We start from the raw sequence: 19,489 nt of genomic DNA, 5'->3' as shown, positions 1-19,489 counted from the left end.
TTTCTTTCGGTTCGAGTGTTCTCTCGCAGTGTGCCTACCTGCCTGTCAGCCTGCGAGGAGTGAGTGAGTGTGGAGCGTTCCGGGGTTCGGCTCAAACTCCGCCTCTCAGAGCGTGTTTCCAAAGGAACCATTCAACGTGAATGATAAATACACTGGTCTGTGACGCGCTCAAGCTCGGCAAGATCAAAAACCCGGACATTTGAAGGACTTTATAAACGCCGGCTGGACAGGCCGGACAGCCTCTCAAAAGAGGACATGTCCGGGCAAAAGAGGACGTATGGTCACCCTATTCTAGCAGTCTGGTCTGATATATTCACACCTCTGAGCATTTCCTGATACCACTCTTCTTGTTGTAACCTCAAGAAAGAAAGTACACACTCTCGGTAGAAGTTTAACTTGGTTTATCTTAAACTCTTTGGAATGAAAGAACAGAGCGGCTGGAGACCGGGCCGGTGCGCCATTGAACCACACAAAACCCAGGCCGGGCGGGGACAAGTGTCCAACACAAAGGTTCCGGGGCGCAGCACTAACAGCTCCACTTTAACACAATCACTCTATACCACTTCTCCCCCCTAAAATCCAAACATATAACATTACTCAAAGTGCACGACCTATTTCTGTTTAGTCTGTTTCAAAAGTGCAAAATAAAACTTTGTCTCTGTTACGTCTTTCTTTTTTTTTCAACACTTTACAAAAAATACACATCACCATTAACATAACATTTTTTTGTTTTACAAAAACACGTTATTTTGCATCAACATTGTTTTTCTTTTCTTGTAAACACAAATCAAGTTTTGTTTTGTTTTTTAAATCAAGCATTGCTTAACTCAACAATTCACAAATTCAGTCTATCAGGAGGCTTGTGCTGCCTCGTGGACCTTCTCAGACCTGCTGTGGTTTCAGGAGCAGGCTGTGGTCCTCTGGAAGAACTTGGGATTGGGGACAGAAGACCAGTTTGCACAGGCAGTTCGTCATTGTTTTCGAGGGTAACTGGTACCATCGAACAGTCCATCGACCTGTCCACACTGTCATCAAGGGGAGCCCTCTGAGGCCCCTTTTCCTCTCCATCAGTGCGGGCTCGCACATGATCCACATGCCTGCGAACCAGCTTGCCATCACACAAATCCACAATAACAGACACAGGACCAGAATAATGGTGAATGGTACCTGGCAGCCAGGGTGAACCTCTGCCAAAGTTTTTCACATAAACTCTGTCCCCTGGCTGAAACAAACGCTCTCTAGCATGCAGGTCCCGTCGAGCTCTCTGCTGCTCCTGGGAGTGGGCTACCCTGGCTCCCACATCTGGACGAAGAAGGTCAAGATGAGATTTGGGTTTTCTCCCCATAAGCATCTCAGCGGGGGCCAAACTAGTGGTTGAGTGAGGAGTCAGCCTGTACTGAAAAAGGAAGCGTGACAGCTTCACTTCAAGCCTGTGAATGAGTGACCTGACATCTTCCGCAGACCAGCTTTCAGAGTTTCAACTGCACGCTCTGCTAAGCCATTGGAGGCTGGGTGATAAGGTGCAGCGCGAATGTGATGGATTCCATTTCGTTTCACAAACTGTTTAAACTCCTCACTGGTGAAAGTGGGCCCATTGTCAGTGACAATAGTGTCTGGCAGACCGTGTGTAGCAAAAATGCTTCTGAGTGTATCAGTGGTAACTGAAGCTGTGATGTTTGACATGATGTGTGCTTCTAACAACACTTGGAATGTGCGTCCACTAACACTAGAAACATGCGACCCATAAATGGACCAGCAAAATCTAGGTGAAGCCTGGACCATGGGTGGTTAGGCCATTCCCATGGGTGGAGCGGCGCCACTGCTGGCTTCTTTTGGTTTCCCTGACATTGTGAACATGCTTTTACCTTCTCTTCTAAGGCAGCGTCCAGCCCTGGCCACCACACAAAAGACCTGGTGAGGCTTTTCATCCAGGAGACCCCTGGATGGGCTTCGTGCAGCACTTCCATGATCTGTGCTCTACCTGGAGGCGGGACAATAACTCTGGATCCCCAGAGGATGCAGCCATCCTGCACACTGAGCTCCTGCTGACGCCTAGAATAAGGCTGAAGCTCTTCCTGCTCCACTACTGCTGGCCAACCCTGCAATAACCAGCACTTAACCTGTGACAACACTGGATCCCTGTCAGTCCACATTTTGATGTCTTTCACTGTCACTGGGAAAGTAGCTAGTCTCTCTAACAAAAACACAGTCTCAGGGGGTAAGCTGTCCAGACTAGGAGTGTCAGGGAGGGGGAGACGGCTAAAAGCGTCTGCGTTTGCATTGTCACGCCCTGCCTTGTACACAATGCAATATTGGTATGCTGACAATGCCAATGCCCAGCGCTGTACGCGTGCTGAGGCCATGGGTGAGATCCCTGTAGTTTCACTAAACAGACCCATCTGTGGCTTATGATCTGTGAAGATGGTAAATTGACGGCCGTACAGGTACTGATGAAACCGTTTCACCGCAAAAACTACAGCTAGTCCTTCCTTCTCAAGCTGGGAATATCCCTTCTCAGCTACTGTCAGTGTGCGTGACACGTAACCAATAGGCCTTTCTGTGCCATCCTCCATACGGTGGGAAAGAACTGCACCCACACCATACGGGGAGGCGTCACAGGACAAAATTACGTCCTTGTCAGGGTCAAAATGAACAAGAAGAGGTGCTGAGTGTAGGAGTTCTTTAACCTGCTGGAACGCTTTCTCTTGCATTTGCTGCCACTGCTACGGACTGCCTTTGCATAACAACTGGTAGAGGGGGGGCAAGCACAGCTGAGAGATCAGGCAAACACTTTCCGTAATAATTCACTAAGCCCAAAAATGACCTGAGGTCGGCAACATTCTTTGGACTTGGAGCCTCCTTGATCGCTCTCACTTTCTCCTCCAGTGGAGACAAGCCCTGAGCCATGATCTGATGACCCAGGTAGGAGACACTTGGAGCTTGGAAAACACATTTACTGCGTTTCAGGCACAGCCCAGCTTCTGCCATTCTGTGCAACACTTGATCCAAATTTTTTACATGTTCCTCTTCTGTTCTGCCGGTCACCAGCCAAGTAGACGGCTACATGAGGAATGTTTTGCAACAGATTGTCCATTGTGCACTGAAAAATAGCTGGGCTAGAAGCTACGCCGAACACTAAGCGGTTGTACTTGAACAGTCATTTATGTGTGTTGATGGTCACATATTTCTTGGACTCCTCATCCAGCAGCAACTGCTGGTAGGTGTGGCTCATGTTCAGCTTTGTGAATGTTTGCCCGCCTGCCAGCATGGCAAACAGGTCCTCCACTCGTGGCAAGGGATAGGTGTCCAGCTGCGAGGCTTGATTTACTGTCAGTTTGTAATCACCACAAACTCGTACTTCCCCATCACTGGAACAATCGGGGCTACCCAGTCAGAGAAATCAATAGGCTCAATAACACCTAGCTGCTGCAGTCTCTCCAACTCTGCTTCCACTTTGGCTTTCATAGCATAAGGCAATGTGCGTGGTTTGAAAAAGCGTGGCTGGGCATTTGGATCCACACACAGTTTGACTGTTGTACCGCGGAGGGTGTCCAGCTCATCTTTAAACACGTCAGCATACTTCTCAAGTATGTCTTCCATCACTGTAACATACTTAATTTCTCTCCAATTCAGGCAGATCTTCTGTAGGATGTCACGTCCCAGTAAACTAGGTCCCTCACCAGTAACCTTGCTGCTGCTTTCTGGCCTTGGTATGCTACATTTACTTCTATAGCTCCCAGAAGCGGAATGCACTCACCCGTGTACTGTCTCAGTCTGATGTTAGTCTCTTTGAGTGCAGGCGCCCTTCCTGAGCGCCACAACCTGCGGTAGGTGTCTTGACTTATCACTGAAGCTGAAGCTCCGGTGTCCACCTCCATCTTCAGTTCAGCCTCATTCACCTGTAGAGTTGCATAGATGGGCTCTGCCCGCGATTCGCTGAGGTTGAACATGTTGAAGGCACAGTCCTCCTCTTCAGGTGCATCGCTCTGCAGGTGATGCGTGTTCCCTTTGGGCTTGGATTTCCACTCCTTTTTCTGTTTATCTTTAGCGCAACCTCTGCACTTCTTGGCTATTTGTCCCTTCTTTTTACAATTATGGCACACACTGTCTTTAAAACCACAGTCATTGGCAAAATGTGCTCCCCCACACCGGTAACACTCAACTGACTTTTGTGGCTGGCCTTTGCTCACCTTGGACACATGATGAACGGTGTTTGGCTGTACACTTCCGGCACTGTTCTGGATGTCTTTCGTGTTATTAGCTGCAGTTTCCATGGCCTGAGCAATGCCCAGCGCCTTTTTGAATGTAAGCGCGGTCTCTCCCAACAAGCGGCGCTGCATGCCGTCGTCATTAATGCCGCAGACCAACCTGTCGCGCAGCATATCATTCAGCACACTTCCAAACTCACAGTGCTCGGATAATTGTCTTAGCTCAGCCACAAACGCAGCTACTGAAACTCCCATCTTCCGTGAATGAGTGTGGAATTTAAAACGTTGAACAATCACCAGGGTTTCGGACAGTGATGATTCTGAACCAACGTCACCAGTTCCTTGAAACTCAGATCTCCGGGCTTCCGAGGTGTTGCCAAGTTGCGTATCAGCTTATACGTCTTCGCTCCGCACACACTGAGGAGAATGGACCTCTGCTTCCCCTCGTCAACAATGTCGTTCACCAGGAAAAAGTGCTCCAGCCTTTCGACATATTCAATCCAGTCGCCGTCCCTGTCGGCGAATTCAGTGAGCGAGCCGACTGTAGCCATGCTTCTTCTGCGACCTAACTACGCAGAAAAAAAAAAAAAACTTTCGGCTTTTAATCCTCGTCGCCAAAAAGGTGTTGTAACCTCAAGAAAGAAAGTACACACTCTCGGTAGAAGTTTAACTTGGTTTATCTTAAACTCTTTGGAATGAAAGAACAGAGCGGCCGGAGACCGGGCCGGTGCGCCATTGAACCACACAAAGGTTCCGGGGCGCAGCACTAACAGCTCCACTTTAACAAAATCACTCTATAACACTTCTCTGCAGCAACAAGACAGAAAACAGCAGAGTTTCTCTCTGAGGAACTGAACATCAGGAAAGATGTCACATCTGGATTCTGGAACACCACTTCCCTCTAGAAAATCAACAGCTGAGTTCAGGTCAATAAAATGCTCCATGATTCAGTTCAACACATTTTGCGGTCTGTCAACAGACAAAATTTACAAAGAGAAGAAATACAGAGAAATTCAAGAAAACTTCATAAACGGCTGATAATATTTAACATCAGAGATAATACAGATGCTATTCTAAACTCTAAAGAAGAGTGAGAATAATCAGTTAAAAGATGTTTGATCATATAAAATCACTTTCAGAAGCTCCTCATGTAAAAAGAACTTCAGTGTAAACTGTCAAATACTCAACATGTTGTGATGAAATGATGCTGTGATAAAACCTGGACCAGAACCTCTACAGTATATTCTGAAATAAACAATAAAGACTATTACTCACATCTGTTATCTGACTGTCAGTATTATTTGTCATTAATAGAGAGACAAATGTTAAGTAGTGAATTATGTTGATGTTTATTTCTGATAATTAGAGATGTTAACTGAATAGTCGGGGATGTCTTATCTAGATGTACTTTGACTTCAGTAATGTTCTCAATGTCAAACAGAGTCATCTCTCTAAAACAAACCTCAGTCTGCCTGAGTCAGTTCAAAATCAAATACAGACTAAAACATGTCACTCTAGAGGAACTTTCTGCTGATGGATTTCAGTCTGACAGGTTGGAAACAGGAGATTCACATTCCTGCTGCTAGAACTACTTTCTTCTGTGCATCCAGCAAATCCTCCTTTTGAAACACTTTAAAAAGTTCCAGTGGGACCATGAGCTCTACTGACTTCACCTTAATTGTAGCATCCAGCCTGAGCCTCCACCACCTCTAATACACCTGCTGCCTGGATCCAGCTGCTGCACAACAACTGCATCCTTTCATCATCATCATTTAGACCCCAAAGCAGTTGATGCTGTTAGCAAAACAGCAGGATGACTTACTAAGTGACTTCATAGGCTGTATTGGGACCATGGAAAAAGTGCCTAGAAAGTGAATTTCATTCCACTCACGTAGATCTACATGAACTCTGCTTTATAAGATATACCATTCTAATTAGTACCCCAAAAAAGTTTCTACTCACCGTTTCCAGTCATTTTTTAATAATTAGCGTTTATGTGTCGGTCTTTTTTTTTTACTGTGGCGAAGTGATATTTACACGGGCGGACTAGTATTTGCAGTGCGTGCAGCGCTTTTTGGTCACGTGGACCAATAGGAGCCGAGTTCTGTTACTGTGGTATCAGATCAAAACAACATGGCGTCGACTGTATCTACCACAGATACGAGGAAAGATGACGAAAAGAAAAGAAAGACAAGGAAACCGCCTTCAAAAGTTAATAAAAAAAGGATCGAAACGATGCTATATGCATCTCACAGATGTCCAGGGCGAAGAAGTGCAGGACTTTACACGGAAACGGTGGGAAACTTACACAACCTGCGTTAGACAGTGGCTTTCTCCGGTTGCAGAAGGCTGTTGAGCTGAAGGACACCAGCGTGCTTTTGCACATTAAAGAAAAAGACTGTGTGGCCCTGGAGGTGCGGTACCACAGGACCTGTTACGCACAGTACACAAAGTTTTTGTCAAGGCCTATGGAAACAAGTACTGCAACCCCAGATGAAGCGTGAGTTATTACGATGCATTAACATTTTATTACACATTGTACATTTCAAAATGAGGCATTGACAAACAACATAGTCTTTAGTTTGTTTAACTGTAGTTCCAAAAACCTGTTAGATAATTTTATTCAGGAAAAATTGGCGGAATAGACAGGCTTAGATAATCTTGATTGGATGATTATGTAAATATGACATGGCTGCAACAGTTTACACATGGTTTGTGTGTGTGTGCGTGTGTTTTTCAGAACTGAAACACCATTCACTGACAGCTACAATTTCTTCTGTGAAACTATCATCCGTCAAAGGATTATAGTTGACCAGGAAGTGCTGCGAATGGACAAGCTAAGAAAGACATTTGTGGACATAGTGAAGAATCAAGAGGGTCTTGATGATTCAGAATACAGGTAACCGAAATATCGTGTGTCTCTCTCACGATTCTTGTAAACAAAAAAAGTAAATACTACAAGGTTAATTGTTATTGACTTATTCTCACAAAAAAGGGTATGTGCGTATGTTTATGTAAACACACACGTGCATGCTCACACACATACTCATCTTTCCCCATATTTTTTGTGTTTCAGGCAGGATCTACTGAAGAGGCGGCTGACCGTGACTTCCCGCAGCTCACTTTCCAAAGCCCTGCCAAGAGAAACATCAGTGAACTTGTTTTTGTTGAGACACTGTCAGCTGATAGACTATTACAAAAGATACCTCCACAGTCAGGTACATCTACTGAGTCCACTGAGGTAAGCCAAGCTGAAAGCCAAACTGAAAGTGACAGTGAACACATGGCTAGCACAACATCTGGACAGAATACTCCTGATGTCACAAGGACACTGTACAGTGCAGGCTTGATCTTAAAGAGGGTTCTCAGTGACTCTCCAGGTATGACGTGCCCCTGGCCTCCCATCGCTGACAATTTAAATGTGTCTGATGCTCAATCTGTTGTGCCAGAAGAACTATATAATCTAATTGCATGGATTATAGGGACATCAGAAGAGGCAACAGGAGTGGGTTATGTTGATATTCCCGATGATGTTAGGCTAAAAGTTCCATCCGTTTGTCAAGACATTGTTTACCTTGCATCTAAAGGTCGAAAGCAGACACCAAAGTCATTGTGCCTTGGGCTAACTGTACGCCATTTAACAGGATCATCTAATCTTTTGTCATTGCTGAGTAGACTAGGACATTGTGCTTCATGGAACACAGTACTCAGTCTAGACACTAGCCTAGCTGAACTACAACTGCGAGAGAATAGAGACAAAATCCCAAAGGGTTTCTCAAAGAAGGTGCCTACAATACTGGTGTGGGACAACATTGATTTTGGGGAGGAGACACTGTCTGGTGGTGGAACCACTCAGCATACAAATGGCATTATGCTCCAAAGTTCTGTCACTGAAATGAGTCAGGATCAGACAGACCGCCGCTACAGAAGGCAGTTTACACATTCAAAGCACCTCCGAGCATCCCTGTAGAACACTACCAACAGTCTAAAAGACAAGGGCCACAGAGCTTCTCACAAGGAAAGTGTTCCATTGCAGGCAGAAACATACAGGTTGAATACTGTGTTGGCTGCCAGAAGTGAACTGGCATATGTTTTATTGAAGCATGCAGATGCTGAAGCATGCACAGTGCCAAGCTGGACAGGTTTCCATACAATGCTTCAGTGTAATGCGACTTTGCAAAAGTCAGCATTGTATTATCTTCCAGTCATTGAGGCTTCACCGACAGAGATGTCAACTGTTAACACAATTCTGAAGAGAAGTGTTGCAGTTGCTGATCAGCTAGAACTGGACCAGGTAGTATTAGTTTTTGACCAAGCTATATATGCCAAAGCTCAACAAATCCGCTGGAAAAATGACGATTTCATGAAGCGGCTAGTGATTCGACTAGGTGAGTTTCATACATGCATGTCTTTCCGAGGTATTTTAGGAAAAAGGTTTGGTGATGCAGGATTGCAAGATTTACTCATTGAGTCAGAAGTTGTTGCCCCAGGATCCGTCACTGGGGTGATCAGTGGTCATCAGTACAACCGCAGCATGAGGGCACACAAACTTATGTATGAGATTTTTATGTGTATTAATCTATATTTTCATATTCAGAGACAATGTCAGATTTGAATAAATGTTTTATACCATACTTGTGAATGACTCTGACCTTTTGTGCATTTATTTTTTTGTCTTATTCCATTTTTGCCATTATTCCGATTTAGGAGGGCGTGGTAGCAATTCGGTTGATTTTCAGCCATTTATGGCCATGGTGTGCATTTTTTATTTTATATCTTTCATTACACAGTTGGTTGTGATATTTTTAATATATGACACATAAGCTTTTAGCTAAATTTACTATATATTTCATTGTGCTGGGTGCAAATCATTTAAGTTGAAGCGTTTCCTTCAAGAAATTAGCTACAATTCTCACTCTGAATTCACCTATGTGTACACTAAGGCACCAATACTTGTTTCAAATGTTTGGTAGATGTGTTGATGACATTTGATAAAGATTTTGTGTTGCCAGAATTAACATAGCACTTAAAACAAGCAAAAACAGCAGCACCAGATTTTCGTATTTTTGGGTATTCTCATAAAGATACATTTCTGGCTGGTGACAAAGTTCAGACAAATATTCTGCGTAGAACTTTCAACCCAGAGTCGAGAAGGGTATTGTCTATGAAAAAATGCATTGAACACGTAGATCCAGCGTAGTGGAGCGAAATTCAGTTTCTCGGCACTTTTTCCATGGTCCCAATACAGCCTAAACGCAGGTTGTGTAAGTTTCCCACCGTTTCCGTGTAAAGTCCTGCACGTCTTCACCCTGGACATCTGTGAGATGCATATAGCATCGTTTCGATCCTTTTTCTATTAACTTTTGAAGGCGGTTTCCTTGTCTTTCTTTTCTTTTCGTCATCTTTCCTTGTATCTGTGGTAGATACAGTCAACGCCATGTTGTTTTTATCTGATACCACAGCAACAGAACTCGGCTCCTATTAGTCCACGTGACCAAAAAGCGCTGCACGCACTGCAAATACTAGTCCGCCCGTGTAAATATCACTACGCCACAGTAAAAAAGAAAGATGGACACAAAAACGCTAATTATTAAAAAATGACTGGAAACGGTGAGTAGAAACTTTTTTGGGGTACTAATTAGCAATAGATATATCTTATAAAGCAGAGTTCATGTAGATCCACGAGTGGAACGAACCAAAACAATCTCGTTCACCCAATACAGCCTATCATCTGACCTTAGAAAACTGACCTGCACCACTGCATGGACAGACTTCTGCTGTTTTAAAGTACTTTGCCTTCAGATTAGCAGAGCTCTGTATAGATCAGCTCATCCAAAGATGTTGTTGTGATGAACGCTACTGATAGAGTGTGACGTGAGTCAGTACGATGGAACGTCAACTTCATTTGCATGAAGTTAACATCAAACCCTCTTTAAATGTTCTTTCCATACGGCCAGCTTCATCAGTGACATCCATTCATTTATTTTACATTTCAGGACCTAAATGTCAGAACCAAATAAAAAGTCCTTCAACAGATAAAGCTGATGTCTTTAGCTCAGGGATCTCACCTCTAACTGCATGTAAAGGATGAAGGAGAAAATTTGTGACTGACATTTTCACAGCGTTTGAAACGGCTCAAGAACATCTGAGACTAAACACAGCTGACATGTTATGTTTGGTATAAATAGGTGGAACATTCAGAATAATGAGATGTTCTAATGAGAAGATCTGAAGAACTGAACAACTGATCTACACTGACTGATCATGTTCATCACATCTGGACTCACCGAGCCTTTCTGCAGTTCCTCACAGCTGGAATCAGCCTCCGTTTTCCCTCATCTGATGTTCTGTACATGTTCAGGTCCAACTTATCCAGAACCTCCTCTGACATTTGCAGCATGTAGGCCAGAGCTGAGCAGTGGATCTCAGAGAGTTCCTCCTCTGATCTGTTCTTTGACTGAAGGAACTCTTGGATCTCATGATGTACTGAGAGATCCTTCATCTCCATCAGACAGTGGAAGATGTTGATGCTCCTGTCTGGAGACATTTCATCACTGTTCATCTTCTTCAGGTTGTTGATGACTCTCTGGATCATTTCTGGATGGTTCTCTGTCTGATCCAGCCGACCTCCTAAGAGTCTCTGGTTGGACTCCAGACAGAGGCCATGAAGGAAGCGAACAAACAGGTCCAGGTGACCATTTTTACTTCTCAGGGATTTCTCCATGACTCTGTTCAGGAACACATCCAGAGTGTCTCTCCCCTCATCTTTCCAGTCTTTTCCCAGGAAGTCTTCCAGAACCTTCTCCTTCCTGTTGGTGTAACAGTGGAACATGTAGACTGCAGCCAGAAACTCCTGAACGCTCAGATGGATGAAGCAGAACACCTTGTCCTGGTACAGTCCTCTCTCCTCTTTAAAGATCTGTGTGAACACTCCTGAGTACACTGAGGCTGCTTCCATATTGATGCCACACTCTTTCAGGTCGGACTCATAGAAGATCAGGTTTCCTTTCTGCAACTGCTCAAAAGCCAGTTTTCCCAGAGACTCAATCATCCTCCTGCTGTCTGGACTCCAGTGTGGATCTGTCTCAGCTCCTCCGTCATACTTGACCTTCTTGACTTTGGTCTGAACCACCAGGTGGTAGATGTACATCTCAGTCAGGGTTCTGGGCAGATCTCCTCCCTCTCTGGTTCTCAGCAGCTCCTCCAGAACTGTAGCAGTGATCCAGCAGAACACTGGGATGTGGCACATGATGTGGAGACTTTGTGCTGCTTTAATGTGGGAGATGATGCTGCTGGCCTGCTCCTCATCTTTGGATCTCTTCTTGAAGTACTCCTCCTTCTGTGGGTCAGTGAACCCTCTGACATCTGTCACCATGTCCACACAGTCAGGAGGGATCTGATTGGCTGCTGCAGGTCGTGTGGTTATCCAGAGGCGAGCAGAGGGAAGCAGATTCCCCCTGATCAGGTTTGTCAGCAGCACATCCACTGAGGTAGACTCTGTAACATCAGTCAGGACCTCATTGTTGTGGAAGTCCAGAGGAAGGCGACACTCATCCAGACCGTCAAAGATCAACACAACCTGGAAGTCTTCAAACCTGCACATTCCTGCTGCTTTGGTTTCACTGAAGAAGTGATGAACAAGTTCCACCAAGCTGAACTTTCTCTCTTTCAGCACATTCAGCTCTCTGAAAGTCAATGGAAACATGAAGTGGATGTCCTGGTTGCTTTTGTCTTCAGCCCAGTCCAGAGTCAACTTCTGTGTTAACACTGTTTTCCCAATGCCAGCCACTCCCTGTGTCATCACTGTTCTGATTGGTCCATCTCTTCCAGGTGAGCCTTTAAAGATGTCTTCTGGTCTGATGCTTCTTTCTGCTCTGTCTGCTTTCCTGGATGCTGCTTCAATCTGTCTGACCTCATGTTCATCATTGACCTCTGCAGTCCCTCCCTCTGTGATGTACAGCTCTGTGTAGATCTCATTCAGGAGGGTCGACTGTCCTGCTTTAGCGATGCCCTCAAACACTCTCTGGAACTTCTTCTTCAGACCACATTTAAGTTTACGTCTACAAACTGGAGCAGCAAATTCTGAATGAAAAAAACAACATGAGAACAATGAATAAATGACAGTAAATATTACAGCAGTTCATCCTCCTAAAGAATGATTCTGTGAAGATATTCTGAGACTTTAGTAAATGTTCTATTGATCAGCAGCTTCAGTCTTTACACAAATCCTCTTACTGCTCTGCAGACGGTCAGCCAGCTTCTCCTGCTTCATCCTCCTCAGGAACAACACTGTGATCTGCTGAAACATCTCTCTGCTGCTCCTCTGATCTTCATCATCACTCTCCAACTCCTCCTCATCCTCCCTCTGACTCTCTGAGCATTCTGGGTAATCTGGACTCACAACCTTCTGCATCTTCTTCAGCTCTTTCTTCACAAAAGTCACCATGTTGTCCTCCAGCAGCTGGAACAGAGAAATGTGTGAATGAGTCCATCAGAGTGAAATCATGGAGCCAAACATCAGATCCATGTTGGACACACTGACAGTCCACTGGTCTACAAAGAGCAGCATGGAGACGCCTGAACACAACAGATGGAGAACAACTTGTTGTCCATGAACTCACCATGAATATGGAGTCCAGGTGAAGCTGCTGGTCAGACTGAACTCTGGGAACCTCTGAGTTCTGCTGGTCCACTCTGTGGATCAACATCAACAGTTAGATCTCAGTACATCTATCCACACAGACAAATTAAATCAAATGAAATGTATTTATATAGCACATTTCTGACAGATAGGTAGAAAAAAATATATGCAGATGGACAGAACAAATTAAAATAGACAATATAAAATTGGTAAAATCAATGACTAAAACAAAATAAAATGCGATAAAATACTATAACAGGCAGAAGAGGATAATAACTTGTAAGATCAAATTTTAAAATAAATATGAAATCTTTTTACCATTGAGAGCAGCCAAAAGCCATTGAAAACATGAACATCAAGGTTTTTCTTGAAATATTATCAGACTGAAAGAGGAAGGCTTCTCCAAAGCTTTGGACTCTGACCCGACTGTAAAGGTTGGACCTCCCAGCAGCCTCAGTCATGAACAGTTATTAGCAGTTGGTCTGATCAAGCTGATATGAGGCTTTGAGGTGGAGGAGGAGCAAAGAGGTTCAGAAATGTCACCAGGTGGCTATCCTTGCATGGTTTCATACATAGTTCAAGAGGACAGGTTTAAAGCTTTCCTTGTTATGGTCCTGCTCCTGTCCCTGTTCTTCTCAGTGCTTCTCTCTTCTTTTTCCTTCCTTTTTCCTGTCTGCCATCTCTTTCCCTATTCTCACTCTCTCTGGTCTCTCTCTCCTATATCTCTCCCTCACTGTCCCATGTCATCTCTCTGTCCTTGTCTTATACCTCTGTCTCTCCCTCTGTCTCAATCTGTTGGTCTCTGTCTTTCTGCCTGTCTCACTCTCTTTCACCTACCTGCACTCCTGATTACTGCTCTGTGATTCACCTGCACTGATCAGCTCATTTACCTCACCTGTCTTCAATTACACCACCACTATATAAACCCAGCTCAGTCACTGACTCCCTGCTGGACCATAGACTCTTTCATTCTGCATCATCTCCACGCTTCATGGACACAGTTCTACCCCTGTACTCCCACTGGTTCCTGTTTATTTCCTCCACCTGGACTTACCTTCCCTGTTTGGATTCCCACCTGTTTCTATTCTGTCTCCAACCTGCTGAAACTCTGTTTTGTGTTCCACCTTTTCCCGGATTTCCTGAACCTGCTCACCTTCCCCTTCAGTTTTGTTCCTTCTTGTTTTAACTACCCAGTTTTGTTGGAGTGGTTTAGTTTATTCATTTGTGGTTTACTTAGATTTTCCTCTCTGTTGTTAGTCCAGAGTTTTGTTGATTTTGGTAATCTTGCCTTTTTTTCCAATTAGATTTAGTCAGTTTTCAGTCCTTCATCTCTGCCTATCCCTAGTTCCTCCCCAGCTTGCATCCATAGGTTTGTGTTCATTCTAAATAAAGTTCCATTTTCTGCTACAACCAGCTTGTCTGCTTTTGTGTCTGCATCTGGGTTCTCCGACTTCCCCACGTAATAAACCTTTGTTTTGGTGTCAGTTAAAAATAATTAATTATTTATAATTAATTGAATTTCCCCTCAGGGATTAATAAAGTTACTGTATTTAAAGTCTGGCAGCAGAATTCTGCAGCAGCTGCAGACCAGACAGTGAGGATGGACCAATACCAGGTACAGTAAGTTACAGCAGTCTAACCATGAGGAAAGGTTGTGGCTATCGGCCTGTTATTGGACCATTATCTCTGTTCGAATTCTTCCCATTTCCACTATCAGTGTGTTCATGTTTTCTTTGTTACAGGAAACAAGAGCAACCTCCAGGCAGCAAACTACTGCATGTAGAATCAAACTGAAACAAGTTTAGCTGCTGGATCACACAATATTGCAGCGCTAATAGTTTTTTTTGCAGGGATTTATCATTTTAATCACAGTGGTTGTCTCTCTGCATGCTAATGTTCCACCACAACAAGTCCAGCTGTCACTATGTTCAATAATAATGGATTCATTTGAAGAATAACAAGTCAGAGCGTTTTCCCCATAACAGAATGATGGTGTTTAGTAGCCTGTATGTTCCACAGAGTGGGCTGGAAAAGCCAGAGGATTAAGATAAGATCAACTTTACTGATCCCTCACCAGAGAAATTCACACATAACAGCTGGATATAGATAAGGCAGAAAGAAGCAATAAAATTACAAAGAGATTTAATTTTATTTAACTTTCATTTCTCCAGATAATCTCAATGAGAGACCTGTCCTAAAACAACAAAATAAAAGAACACTGAGTCACTGACAAACAACACTAATGGACCTGTACTAGACAATACAACAATACAACACTGAGTTACAGACTGACAGGGTCATGACAAAACACAACATGGACATTAAAATGGATGTGCAAAAGTGCCAAGCAGTAAAGTTTAAGAGTAAAAGGGCTAAGAATGGAGACAAAAAACACAACAAAAACCCATCATGATAAAATGAAGTATTTGCTGCTTTTCTTTCTTTACAAACAGAACATTGTGATGCTTTTGGTCAAACAGAACATGGACATATTGAAGTTTCACAGACTTATTAATGCACTAAATCAATCATCTGATCAATCGATAATGAAAATGTTTCTGATCTGTCACACTGCATGTGATGACATCAGCTCCTAGTGACCTCATCAACATGTGACTGGAGAGAGAACCAATCAGAGTGAGCTACACTCCAAACAACATGTTTCACTTTGACAAGAGAAAAGTCTTTAAGGACGACGACTGCAGCTGAAACATTAAAAGATTTCTGATCAAAATGGTAGTTTGAAATAAAGCCTTTAGCAAATCATGAATGCTGCATTTTAGGATCTGAGTTCAACAACATGTCTCAGAGTTTAAACTGTGTGTCAGTGGTTTTACAGATTCCTGCTGCTGTTACAGTCACAGTTTGATGCTGTCTCATGATGGAGCTTCATCACTTGTTTTAAACCTTTTACACACTAAACATTAAACTGAAGCTTGACTCAAACAATTACATCACAAATCAAATCAATCAAACAAATGTCCACCAGAAAAAAATGGAAAAAGACATTTACCACAAACCCTACAGCCCTAATGAGGACTAATCAATAAGTTAATCAATCTTAACTCAGAGAAACTGCCCCAAAACTAACCAGATAAGAAACACAACACCAGTTTACAGAGAAATAAAGTCCAAACTTCTTCCCTCTGGCTTTAAGTTCACTGACCACAGCACAACTTCTTCACTTTGTCAATGCAACAATCCCTAACCAGCATCCACAAACCTCCATGAAGCCAAATGTCTCTCCAGGACATCACAGCAGTGTTCACTGTTTGCTATTTGTCCTCCTCCATCCAGCAGCACCTGAAACCTGAGTGCAGCTTCCTGTCTACTCTGTTTGAGCCAAAGCACAAAGACGCCACCTGCTGGATCAGCTGGTGTCCTGCAGCTGCTTCACCACAGAACCACAGCATCCATTCTTTCCTCTCTGACAGGAACATTTCCATGGATGTGACAAAGACTCAGCATGTGTTTGAGGATTCATTCATGAAGACAATAAAACTGATTCACTGACATTTTATACAGTTACAGCATTTATATATCAATTACCTCTGAGCAGCAGGAGCTCCATCTCCTTTAAAGTCAATAAAAAAATCCTTTGAGTCATCGCTCTTAAAGGACACACAGCTGGGTGCAGGTCCTGGTCCTGGTCCTGGTTCTGGTTCAGGTCCTGGTCCTGGGTTCTGATGGATCCTGGTACACAGACATGAAAACCAGCAGCTCAGTAAGTGCAGCACAAACCAGCAGCTTGACAACAATCAACACAGCTGGAAGTTGAAGCAGCACCAACACCAAGTCATAAATCAGAGTCCAGACTAGCATCCTGCTGGAGCTGCTGTCAGGATGCAGCTTCATCATTAAATCTCTTTATTGGACTCCATCCAGAGTTCACACACAACTGTGAGGCTCAGCTGACTGTCATACCTTTCCATGTTGGTGAAAACCTGCAGCCACCTGAGGACACAAACACACAAAGTTCAGCCGTCAGTCTTCAGTCTCAGTCAAACACACAGCTGACTGGATCTGAACATTTCATTCTGTTTCTCAATCAACTCATCCCAGACCAGTGACCCACCAGCTGATTGTGGACGTCCACAGCAGCAGACAAACGGCAGCTTGTTGCTGACAAACACAAATCAAAGGTCCACTTACTCAACTTGTTGCAGTCCAACAGCTTTCTGCTCCTCTCCTGAGCTCCACCGTCGTCCTTCTTCAGCTCTGCAGGAACCAAACAGCTCAAAGCACAAACCAGTCTGAACCTGCACAGATCAGAGGTCAGCTCTTTATCCTTCTCATATCAGACACACAATCAACCCTCCCAGTCAGATCAGCTTTATTTCAATACAAGTACAGTCAGACTCAATATTCATCTTCATAATGAACCTGAAAGCTGAACTTAGAACTCGTTTCAAAGCCTCACTTTGAGTCTCTCACACCCAACTGGAAAACACAAAAACCAGTTGTGTTGGTTGTTGTATTCTGAGTTTTTATCTGAGTTCTCAGAGTTCTCAGCTGATTGACTTCAGATAAAGTCCTGACTTTAACATCCATGTAGACTCTGAGAATGAAGCCTCAACTCTGCATTCAGTTCACTGTTAGACTCTAAATCTAATCTTTTAATCACAGCCTCCATCTTGTTCTGACATCCAAACTCAACATCTCATCGTTTTTCCCCAAAACCCTCTTTTGTCTCATCCTATTTTTATTAAGGTCTGAATTTACAGTGATGGACTTCTGGGTCCAAACAGAATCAGAATACTAGAAGTTTGTCAGTGAAAAGAAAACTTGGAATTGAAATATGTCTCATAAAACAACTTGTGTTGGCAGTGAAAGAAAAATGTTTGTGAGAAAAGTTCAACTGAAAGATAAAACACAGACATTCACAATTATTTCTGTTTTTGTATTCTGATGTGATTTTCAATGACAGTTTTCTGATTTATTTCTTCAAATCTGTGTTTTATTGTTGCTTGATCTTTAAGCCAATGCTGTTTGTTATCAGTTGTGTTTTCTTTTCCAAAACCAAATTTGGTCAAAAATGTTCATCATGTTTTCTTGTTAATACATTAGTTTTCAGTTCTTTTGCTCAGAAATAGCATGATTACACAGATGTTATATATATATATATATATATATATATATATATATATATATATACGGTATATATACATTTTCTTTTGGTCTTTATTGAACTTCCCTTTGGGACTAATAAAGTTATTGTATTGTATTATATTGTACTTTCTTGTTCAACATGGTGAAGTGTAGGGAGCTCACTGTGAAAGACAGAGTCTGCATTAAAGCCCTTCATGAGGCTGGATGCTCTTTTTGGACATAAAGTGTTCTCACAGTGAGGTCAAGGCTTAAAGGGAAGCAGAGCTGCTAAGAAGCACGTATTGAGGCCTGTAAACATCACATTTTTCTTCACTGTGGGTTTCATTTTTCACTACAGTTTAAAGTCCTGCATCTCTATTGTTTCCATGGAAACAGAACTTTTGTTGAATTAGTCTTCTTCTGTAGTTACTGATTTTAACTTTTATATTTTCAGTTAATTGACATTTATTATGGCTGTGGTTGTCAAAAGTTTGTTTAAATCCTTGAATGTCCTCACAGGTTTATATTTTAAGATGTTAACTTCCAACAAACTGCATGTTCAAGTGACTCATGTCCAGCTGTTAACTTCATGGTAAAAGAAGGGAGGAGGAGTGTAGAGCTGAGATTGTAGGAGGGACCATCATTAAGAGAAGTGAGCAGTTCCTGTTTTTGTCCAGTAACTTTTCTTTCACAAGTTTGACCTGATAAAACTGCAGCGCTGCCAATAAATAAACATTAACTGTAATTTAATGAGCTCTATAGAAAGTGGTGTGTATAGACGGACAGCTGAACTTTGACTCTGTGCTAGAATAAAGAGGTTAACTACACAAACCAACAACATGGAACAGAGTTCTCACTTAAAACTGTTCAATGAGGTGCAAAACTTCCTGATCAACTCTAAAGAAATGAAGAAAAATAAGTGTGAGAAGATCAGCAATGAACAGAAATCAGAAGTGACTGAACTCACCGATGAAGAGGAAACAGAAAAAAGTGTGGAAGACTTTCATGTTGAGGCTCTGATGCTTTAATGCTGCTTCTCTTCTTTCTTCTCTGACAAACCAGGAACTGCTCACTTCTCTTAATGATGGTCCCTCCTATAAACTCAGCTCTACACTCCTCCACTCTTCTTTAACCTCTTTATTCTAGCGCCAGATATGAGTCACTTGAACAAGCAGTTTGTTGGAAGTTAACGTCTTAAAATATAAACCTGTGAGGACATTAAAGGGTTCAAACAAACTTTTTGTTTTCTTTTCAGCAGTTTTCATTAGGTTTGGATCTTTTCCCTCCAGAATTCATCAAAAATATGAGTTTGTCTTTGACTTTTGTTGTATGTCGACTGTATATTTGTGTTGCTTTGTCACAAACGCAGCAAACTCAGGAAACTGTAACCATCAGATAGACTGAGAAAAATATGTTTAGAGTCACAGAAGTCAAACATGTTTAAATCTACACAGAGCCAGTCTGAAACGTTTTAAAATCTAAACGTGTGAGGACATTAAAGGGTTCAAGCATGTCAGTCTGCAAATTCCCATTTTTGGTTAGTTTCACTTCA

At 42.8% G+C, this 19,489-nt stretch overlaps 1 protein-coding gene across 10 annotated transcripts in view; it reads right to left on the bottom strand.

Moving 5' to 3' along the window:
* Positions 1-19,025, bottom strand: part of LOC127534455 (NACHT, LRR and PYD domains-containing protein 12-like) — an 81,997-nt gene extending 62,972 nt beyond the window's left edge. For 8 of the 10 annotated variants that reach the window (XM_051949670.1, XM_051949666.1, XM_051949667.1 and 5 more), the window contains exons 1-7: positions 18,905-19,025; positions 17,002-17,108; positions 16,774-16,803; positions 16,399-16,542; positions 12,830-12,902; positions 12,444-12,669; positions 10,496-12,290 (exon numbers count right to left, since the gene is read on the bottom strand). In XM_051949670.1, the coding sequence (XP_051805630.1) occupies positions 10,496-12,290; positions 12,444-12,669; positions 12,830-12,902; positions 16,399-16,542; positions 16,774-16,781 (2,246 nt within the window). In that variant the 5' untranslated portion in view covers positions 16,782-16,803; positions 17,002-17,108; positions 18,905-19,025. The remainder of the gene's footprint in view (positions 1-10,495; positions 12,291-12,443; positions 12,670-12,829; positions 12,903-16,398; positions 16,543-16,773; positions 16,804-17,001; positions 17,109-18,904) is intronic. The other 2 variants (XM_051949668.1, XM_051949671.1) reach the window with 1 other exon arrangement.
* Positions 19,026-19,489: the final 464 nt, after the last annotated feature.

This window comes from Acanthochromis polyacanthus, chromosome 6 (genome assembly GCF_021347895.1).
Source record: "Acanthochromis polyacanthus isolate Apoly-LR-REF ecotype Palm Island chromosome 6, KAUST_Apoly_ChrSc, whole genome shotgun sequence".
NCBI classification, from domain to species: domain Eukaryota; kingdom Metazoa; phylum Chordata; class Actinopteri; family Pomacentridae; genus Acanthochromis; species Acanthochromis polyacanthus.
The sequence above is the reverse complement of the archived record's forward strand: the minus strand, read 5'-3'. Positions and strand labels throughout refer to the sequence as shown.